The 9,657-nt window shown below is 51.6% G+C and overlaps 1 protein-coding gene across 1 annotated transcript in view; it reads left to right on the top strand.

Moving 5' to 3' along the window:
• Positions 1-239: 239 nt before the first annotated feature.
• The window catches only part of PDCD6IP (programmed cell death 6 interacting protein), a 63,749-nt gene continuing 54,331 nt past the window's right edge, over positions 240-9,657 (top strand). The window contains exon 1 of the mRNA XM_049870773.1: positions 240-608. Within this exon, the coding sequence (XP_049726730.1) occupies positions 400-608 (209 nt within the window). The 5' untranslated portion in view covers positions 240-399. The remainder of the gene's footprint in view (positions 609-9,657) is intronic.

Here is a 9,657-nt window from a genome sequence, read left to right as displayed (position 1 = left end):
GGTGGCAGTGACAGCAGTACGTCGCCGGGAAGTGGTTGGAGTGGGGGGTTGGAGTGGGGGAATGGTCACCACCAGGGGAAAGCGCTCGGCCCACCCGCCCAGACAGCCAAGAGGGAAGGAGCGGTTTCTGACGCGGAGGAAGCCACGCCTCCCTGCACGGGGCGGACCCAGCGTGACCACGTGGCCGCACAGCCGTCGCTCTCACGTGACCGCGGGCGGCGCTCGCGCCGAGCGACCGGCGCGCCTGCGCAGTAGCTCCCGGAAGTGGCCGGGGCCGAGGGGCCGAGCGGAGCGCACGTCCGTCGCCCCGTCGGTCCGCCCGTCTGGTGCCCCGCGCCCCCAGGGTCTGGTCGCCGTCCCGCCGTCCCTTTGAGCCGAGCGGCGGCCGAGGCGCTCGCCATGGCGACGTTCATCTCGGTGCAGCTGAAGAAGACCTCGGAGGTGGACCTGGCCAAGCCGCTGGTGAAGTTCATCCAGCAGACGTACCCGAGCGGCGGCGAGGAGCAGGCCCAGTACTGCCGCGCGGCCGAGGAGCTCAGCAAGCTGCGCCGCGCCGCGCTCGGCCGGCCGCTCGACAAGCACGAGGGCTCGCTGGAGCCGCTGCTGAGGTGGGCGCGGGCCGGGGGTGGGCGTCGTCGGCCGGCTCCCGGTCGTCCTCGGCCGCCCCCCGTCGTCGTCGGCCGTTCCCCTCCCGCCCAGGGCCCAGGCTGCCCGCCCCCCAAGTTCAGGACCCAGGCTTCCGCCCCCCCCCAGTCCAGGGCCCAGGCTGCCGCTCCCCCCCAGTCCAGGGCCCAGGCTGCCGCTCCCCCCCCAGTCCAGGGCCCAGGCTTCCGCCCCCCCAGTCCAGGGCCCAGGCTGCCGCTCCCCCCCCAGTCCAGGGCCCAGGCTGCCCGCCCCCCAAGTTCAGGACCCAGGCTTCCGCCCCTTCCCAGTCCAGGGCCCAGGCTTCCGCCCCCCCCCAGTCCAGGGCCCAGGCTGCCGCTCCCCCCCAGTCCAGGGCCCAGGCTGCCGCTCCCCCCCCAGTCCAGGGCCCAGGCTGCCCGCCCCCCAAGTTCAGGACCCAGGCTGCCCGCCCCTTCCCAGTCCAGGGCCCAGGCTTCCGCCCCCCCCCCAGTCCAGGGCCCAGGCTGCCGCTCCCCCCCCAGTCCAGGGCCCAGGCTGCCGCTCCCCCCCCCAGTCCAGGGCCCAGGCTTCCGCCCCCCCCAGTCCAGGGCCCAGGCTGCCGCTCCCCCCCCAGTCCAGGGCCCAGGCTGCCCGCCCCCCAAGTTCAGGACCCAGGCTTCCGCCCTCCCCCAGTCCAGGGCCCAGGCTTCCGCCCCCCGCAGTCCAGGGCCCAGGCTGCCGCTCCCCCCCCAGTCCAGGGCCCAGGCTGCCCGCCCCCCAAGTTCAGGACCCAGGCTTCCGCCCCTTCCCAGTCCAGGGCCCAGGCTTCCGCCCCTTCGCAGTCCAGGGCCCAGGCTGCCGCTCCCCCCCCAGTCCAGGGCCCAGGCTTCCGCCCCCCCAGTCCAGGGCCCAGGCTGCCGCTCCCCCCCCAGTCCAGGGCCCAGGCTTCCGCCCCCCCAGTCCAGGGCCCAGGCTGCCGCTCCCCCCCCAGTCCAGGGCCCAGGCTTCCGCCCCCCCAGTCCAGGGCCCAGGCTGCCCGCCCCCGCCCCAGTCCAGGCCCAGGCTGCCGGTCCCCGTCGTCGTCGGCCGCCCCCCCCCCCCCGCCCAGGGCCCAGGCTGCCGCTCCCCCACCCAGTTCAGGGCCCAGGCTGCCCGCCCCCGCCCCAGTCCAGGACCCAGGCTGCGCCCCCCAAGTCCAGGACCCGGGCTTCCCCCCCTAGTCCAGGGCCCAGGCTGCCGCTCCCCCCCCCAGTCCAGGGCCCAGGCTGCCGCCCCCCGAGTCTGGGGCCCAGGCTGCCCGCGCCCGCCCCAGTCCAGGACCCAGGCTGCCGTCCCCCCAGTCCAGGACCCAGGCTGCCGCTCCCCCCCCCCAGTCCAGGGCCCAGGCTGCCGCCCCCCGAGTCTGGGGCCCAGGCTGCCCGCGCCCGCCCCAGTCCAGGACCCAGGCTGCCGTCCCCCCAGTCCAGGACCCAGGCTGCCGCTCCCCCCCCAGTCCAGGGCCCAGGCTTCCGCCCCCCCCCCCCAAGTCCAGGGCCCAGGCTGCGCCCCGCCCTGCCCCGGCCGTTCGCGTAGGTGTGTCCGCGTCCTTTCCTGGGGAGCTGGAGCGGCCCAGCCGACCCAGGCCGTCGCCCCCCGCGGGGGGCGCCCCTGCCACGTTCTGAGCCCCCCTCTGGCCACGTTGACTCGGAGCGAGCTTTGTTCACCTTTTTTGCCTCTGTTCCTCCACCCCCCGTTCTGCATCACAGTCCTGTGACTTCTTGGGCAAAATTGATTTCCGCGCAGTAGTTGCTTGGGGGGAAGTGGGGGCCTTGGGATTCCGGACCTGATGTCTGTTGGCGAACTCACTGCGTCGCCCGCTTGAAATGAGCCGTCTTTCCCAATTCATTATTAGATACCACACGGGGAGTTGTAAAAGTTAGGAGCTGCAGTTATTTGAGATTAAACTTGAGGGACCTCATAGAGAGTTCAGGGTGGGTTGCTTCAAGTCGGTTTGTTCACCGACAAGAACGCTCAGAATGGAGTAAATTTGTTACCGTTTTAACAAATGCTTAGTGAGCTCATGCTGTGATTCATAAGGTTCCCCTTTGTGATACATCCTAGTTGCAGTGACAGGACCTTTTTGTAGCACTTTATAGTTCGAACTTTTTCACCTACTTTGTTAACATTTTCATTTTTTATGTGTGATGTATTTTCCTTGTTTCAGTATGTTTTGTTAGGTTTCAAGTAGCAGAAACTCAGATTAAACTAGCTTAAGCTTTGGTCACTGAAAAGGAACCCTGGTGGTGCAGTAATTAAGGGCTTGGCTGCTAACTGAAAGGTTGGTGGTTGGAACCCACCAGCAGCTCCGGGGAGAAAGGTAGCAGTCTGCTTTCCTGAAGATTTAAACAGCCTTAGAAACCCTATGGGACAGTTTGGCTCTGTACTAGAGAGTCGACTGGATGGCCGTAGGTTTGGCCACCGAAAAGTCTAGGAAATTGCTTCCTTAGCTTGAGGTCATCTTGCATCCATGATGGTTTCTTTCTTAGGTGAGCTTTGTTCGTGCAGTGGGAGAGATGGCCACCAGCCACCCTGGTGTAATTATAATGGTTATAATGCTTGGGATCTTATAGAAGACTGATTTTCTCCTTATTGTTGTTAGGTGCCATCGAGTCGTTTTTGACTCATAGTGACCTCATGGAACAGAGTAGAACTGCCCCACAGAGTTTTCTTGGATGTAATATTTACTGAGGCAGATTGCCAGGTCTCTCTCCCACGGAGCTGCTGGGTGGGTTTGAACTGCCAGCCTTGCAGGTAGCAGCTGAGCAGCAGGGTGCTCACCTCCTGTGGCCTTTAGGCAGTGCTTTTCTCCTTAGTGTTGTGAAGAGGCCATAGGAGGCCTCTGACTAGCTTGGCTTGGACCAGTTTATAATGGTGGGAAATGGGTTAATTTGATAGGCTGTGTCTAGGTCACCCAGGAGCCTCCGGTGGCTCAGTGGTTAAGAAGGGGGTCAGCAGTTCGAATCCATCAGCCGCTCCTTGGAAACCCTATGAGGCAGTTGTACTTTGTCTTGTAGTATTGGTATGAGTCAGAATTGACTGGATAGCAACAGGTCTTTTGTTTGTTTGTTTCAGGTCACCCAGCTGGTTTAACTTGTCCATCCCCATGAACCAAGTAAGATCAGTATGGATTGGGGAAGGGTTGGTTACCCGAAGGAAGGGATACTGAATAGATTGCTCCGAATAGTGATTAGGACCCTGTGGCGTCAGTTTTAAAGACTGTCAAGCTGCAAGGACCACTAGCCTGATACTTTGTTGTTATTCATTGCCGTCCAAATTGATTCCAGCTTATGGTGACCCCGTGTGTGCAGAGTAGAACTGCTCCATAGGGTTTTCAAGCCTGTGACCTTTTGGAAGGAGAGCACCAGGCCTGTCACTGGAGGTGCTCCTGGGTGGGTTTGAACTGCCTACCTTTTGGCTGGTAGTTCAGCCCTTAACCGTTTGGGCCACCCAGGGACTGCTACTCTGATAATTAGTACACACACAAAAAAGCCATACTCTGCCATCAAGTCAGTTCCCACTTACAGCGACCCTGTAGGACAGAGTAGAACTGCCCCATAGGATTTCCAAGGAGCAGCATGTGGATTTGAACTAGTGACTTTTTGGTTAGCAGCTGAGCTCTTAACCACTGCGTCATCAGGACTCTGATACTTAGTTTAAAAAAACCAAAAACTGAACCCGTTGCTGTTGAGTTTGCATTTTTTAAATTAATTCAGAAATACTTAGTCTTTCTTAAGAATTAAAACCCATTGCTATCGAATTGATTTCGGTTCATAGCGACCCTATAGGACAGAGTCGGACTGCCCCATAGGGTTTCCAAGGAGCACCTGGTGGATTCAAACTGCCGACCTCTTGGCTAGCAGCTGTAGCACTTAACCACTACACCACTAGACTTTCCTCTTAAGAATTAACATACTTAAAAATCTTCAAAACCATTTTTATGTAGACAAGAGTAGCAGCATTCAGTTAAGCTTTTCCATTGGTAGCATTAATGGTTGTGGTATAGTGAACCGTATGGTAAAGCCCTTTTGATTAGGTTTGGCCCCAACCCTTAAGGGACTTGGGGTCTTCAGAGGCAATTGGTGCATGGATTTGAGAATAACAGGTAAGGGAGAATTAGTGGACGGAGGTCCTGATAGGGTTCTGCTGTAAACTTTTAAGACTTTTTTCATGCCATTATTGTTTACAGCTGTTTATTGATGTAAATGTTGAGAACTCTTTGTAGGTACTTGGGCTGTTGCAGAGATAGACTCTTTGAAACCAGCCGTTTCATTAGTTCCCTCTGTATGGCCCTTTCCTAGCATATTCATTCAACAAATAATGCATTTATTCATTTCTTGTCCTTCTAGCGAGGTTAGGGTAAGCTGATAGATGCTCCATAGCTTGATAAATTCCATAGTGGAGGCATATATGCTTGTGAAAACCAAGAAGTTGGGAGATGTTCATTCAAATCAAGCAGAATATCTTATTTTTTAATAATTAGGTAACATTAATTTACATTTTTAACTTAATGAAATTTTAAATAAAAAATTTGAAACAGCGTTTAAACTAATTTCTAAAGACTAGAAGCTGGCACTGTGTTGGCATCTCCTGCCTGGAGGGGAGATGAGAGGGTGGAGGGGGTTAGAAGCTGGTGAAAAGGACACGAAAAGAGAGAGTGGAGGGAGGGAGCAGGCTGTCATTAGGGGGAGGGTAATTGGGAGTGTGTAGCAAGGTGTATATGGGTTTTTGTGTGAGAGACTGACTTGATTTGTGAACTTTCACTTAAAGCACAATAAAAATTATTAAAAAAAAAAAAAAAGAAGCCGGCCTGGTAAATACTGGTACACAGCGCCATGTATGGATCCAGTGATGGCCGTTTTCACTCTGTTATTCTTTTTAACTTGCGGATGAATGTCCTGGAATGTGTGTTCATGTGTATGGTGTTGAGGAGACTCGTTACTTGTATGGTACCTCGTTCTTTATAATACAACTCTTACTGAAAACTGATCAGAAGTGCTCTGTCTGGGTAAGGCCTGTTGACTGGTAGATCCGATGGAAGCCTTGCTTGTTTTCGGGACAGTTCAGATATCATCATCTGTGTCTTCTGTCTGTTGTGATGTTTCTTCAGAGAGGAGGCTTCCAGTGCTCGGCCCTGGGAAATCCTGGTTATTAGTTTTCTGAAATTTGATTGGAAATGGAGCTTGGGAATCTCAATTGTGTATGCAGTCTTGCACATCGTCTTTGTTTTTCTGTATGGCATCTGTATTGGGTTAGCTTCAGCTGCATATGGTAGGTCCCACATTATCAGTGACTCAAATATGTAAGATTTTATTCTCGTATAAAAAGCTAGCAGATAGGCAATCCAGGCTGACCTGGTGGTTCCGTGAAGTTCATCTGGGCTCATACTCTTCCCTGCATTCTGCTCTGTGAAGCCTGGAGCGTGATAGCAGCCATACCCAGGTTCTAGACAGCAGGGTGGAGAAAGAGACTGCCTCCAGGACGGTTTCTGAGAACTGACCCTGACCCACGACACCTCCCTTCACATGTTATTAGCTGTTACGTAGTTATGTGACCACACCTCATAAAAGGAGTGCAAGGAAATGGAGTTTTTATTACAGGTAGCCATATATATATAAAAAAAACTACTGCCGTCGAGTTAATTGTACAGGGTTATGTTAGTAAGGGAGAGCTGATAATGATTTAGGCAGTTAGTACTCTGCCGAAACCTCTCGGAGCCCCTGGCATGGTTAACGTGCTCAGTTGCTGACTGAAAAGTCGGAGGTTTAAGTCCAGCCAGAGGCATCTTGGAGGAGAGGCCTGGTGATCCACTTCTGAAATGTCGGCCTTTGAAAACCCCCTGGAGCACGGTCCTACTTGGACACCCATGGGGTTGTCATACATAGGAATCTACTCCAGGGCAACTTTTTTTTTTTTTTTCTTCCTGCTGTAATCTCTTACCTTTCCTCCTCCCCACTTGGCTTTGCTTGTTACCTCCAACATCTTCCGGGAGGTAAACCTACCCTTAGAGTAGAGGGTTTGGGAGGCCAGAGGTTTGTCTGGAAGATTGTCAGCCCCTGCTGTTTCCAGCCGGACCCTGAACCGTATTCAGATCCTTTTCTGGCCTTCCTTGCATGATTTGATTTTTGCTTTGTTGGCTCTTTCCTCCCTAGGGAGTTAGATTTCAAGTCCCTCTGTCTTGTTTTATTCATTCACTCTCTACCTACAACGCTTTGTTGAAATCTCTCATGTACTGTCGGGTCCTTCTCACTCTCTTTGTGCATTTCTGTCTTTTTAATTCTCAGTGGGGCATGGGGCGGGAGCAGAGAAGGGTGTTTATTCAGATCTCTTTGTTTACCTGGAAGAAAGTATCTGCATTTTGAGCTCCTCACAGTGGTTTATCAGTTTACATTTTCATCAGCAACCGTATGTGAGTTTTTATTCCTCCACGTCCTTGCTGACACTCGCTGCTTATTTTTTATTGTACTTTAGGTGAAGGTTTGCAGAGCAAACTAGTTTCTCATTAAACAGTCAACACATGTATTGTTTTGTGACATTGGTTACCAACCCTACGACGTGTCAACAGTCTTCCGTTCTTGGCCTTTGGTTCCCTATTACCAGCTTTCCTGTCCCCTCCTGCCTTCTCATTCTGCCCCTGAGCTGGTGTGCCCCTTTAGTCTCATTTCATGGGCCTGTCTAATCCTTGGCTGAAGGGTGACCCTCAGGAACGACTTCATTATTGAGCTAAAAGGGGGTTGGGGGCTGTACTCCCAGGTTTCTCCAGTCTCTGTCAGACCAGTAAGTCTGGTCTTTTTTTTTTTGTGTGTGTGTGAGTTAGTATTTTGTATTTTTTTCCAGCTCTGTCCGGGACCCTTTTTTGTGATTCCTGTCAGAGCGGTCGGTGGTGGCAGCCGGGCACCATCTAGTTGTACGTGACTCAGTGTGGTGGAGGCTGTGGTAGTTGTGTCAGTGCTTAGGAATTTAAATTATTGCATTTTGCTAATCTGATGAGCGAGAATAGGCACCTCGTGTTAGTTTGCCTTGCCCTGATTTCTCTGAGATTGATCATCTTAGGTTTACCGGCCAATTAGTTTGTTTTTCTGTGAAAGGTTTGTTCTTTCCTTGGTGCATTTTCTATTGAGTTGTTTTTTTCGTACTGATTTGTAGAACTTGTTTACATTTTCCGAATATTTGTCTGTTTTTCATTATATGTGTTGTGAGTATCTTCCGATCTGATTCATGTCTTTTAATTTTGTTTGTGGCGTCCTTTGTCACACAGAAATTCTTGGAAAATGCTTTAGCCTACTCCTAATCAGTAGTTAAAATTTTTTTCCTTACTTTTAACGGTGCGTGTATGTTATGTGCGATTTCCTGCCCTGATCAGATTTGCTGAAAGTTTGGAGCCACCTTTTTCTTTTTGTTTTTTAAACCAAGTGTGTGTGTTTTGGTTTTCTGTTTTTATTATTCATTTATTTTCTTTTCGTATTGAATGATTTTTCCATCAATACAAAAATGATTTTTTTCCTGTAATGTATTTAGGACTTCCAGTTTTTTATAAATTTGCTTTGGATGCCTCCTACACGTTTTGGTATTTATTTAGAAAAAAATTTTGTGGTGAAATGTGTATAACAAAACATTTGCCATTTCAATTAGACATTTATTTTTTAATAATTTGTAATTCAGTTTTTCTTTTTAACCTTTGAGTGACTTAGATTCACTTTATAGATTTCTGCACAATTTCTGAACAGTCTCTTTGTCTTGTTGTTATTGTCTAATTCATTGCGTTATGGTAGTCTTTTACATTTGTAAAAGGAAGTTGGTGAAACTAGTCTCATGATTTCTAAAATATTTTCCAAGCCCTAGTGGTTTATATATCAGGAAAGCAATATTGCTTTTCAGCTTTACTTCACAACTGTTGCTTACATTCTCATTGCTGGGTTGGGGGTGAAGGTGTTGAGGTGATGCTAGCACTAAGGATGTTGCTACAGTTTGGTACAATAATCAAGTACTAATGGTGGATCCACGTGAACTGTATTGTAGGAGACAATGTAGAGGAGATAAAAAACCAGAAAACCAAACCCGTTGCTGTCGAGTGGATTCTGACTCTGTAGGACAGAGTAGAACCACTCCATAGGGTTTCCAAGGAGCGGCTGGTGGATTCGAACTGCCGACGTTTTGGTTAGCAGCTGAGCTCTTGACCACTGCACCACCAGGATTTCTGCAGAGGAGATAAGGCTGTGTAATACAGGGTACCTGGTCTCAAGGAGTGTGTGTGGTTGCCAGGCCGTGCTTTGGCTCAGTAATTTTATTCTACGTACGTAAATGCACATGAAGATTTAAAAAAAGATTGAAAAAAATGATATAACAGCATTTGCAGATTCAGCATTTTCCACACGTATAATTCTGTGACATCGATAGCACTGACCATGTTACACAGCCTTCACCGGTCTGTTGCCAAGCTTTCCGTCGCCATAAGCAGATACTCAGTGCCTCCTGAACAGTGACTGCCTCTTTCACCATCCCTCTTGTCCCTGGTAACAACTAATAAACTTGGGCCTTCATACATTTGTATCTGTGAGCCTTGGAGACCTAGCTGTGGTGTACCCCTCTGCCCCATTTACCTATTTTGTTCCCAGTGCCAGCTTCCCTGGTCGGTGGCTGTGCCTCATTGCTGCCCAGGACTTTCACTGGCACCACCTATCCCCTGGGACTTTGTTTTTGGCAGTGGCATGACACCGAATAGTGTAATCTCAGTTTGGGAATTGGCAACTCAGCAGATTGTCTCCCGTCCAGTCAACGGTGCTAGTTGCCCAAGTTGAGGGAAGAGAAGGGCGCCCTCAGATCTGGGTGTCACTGGGATACAGAGTGAAAGTGATCATGGTGACTGCAACCCACCCTGACTTCTCCTTCAGATTGATCCCTCTTGTTTCCAGCTGATGGCAAGTGGACTCTGCGTCTGTAGCATGCCCGCCGTCTGAGACAGCCCAGCCCCATAACAAGGGTGGGGCAGGCCAGGAGTTCTCTCTCGTTCCGTAAATA

Source organism: Elephas maximus, chromosome 27 (assembly GCF_024166365.1).
Source record: "Elephas maximus indicus isolate mEleMax1 chromosome 27, mEleMax1 primary haplotype, whole genome shotgun sequence".
NCBI lineage: Eukaryota > Metazoa > Chordata > Mammalia > Proboscidea > Elephantidae > Elephas > Elephas maximus.
Note: the sequence above shows the minus strand (reverse complement) of the source record. Positions and strands in the feature narration are given on the sequence as shown.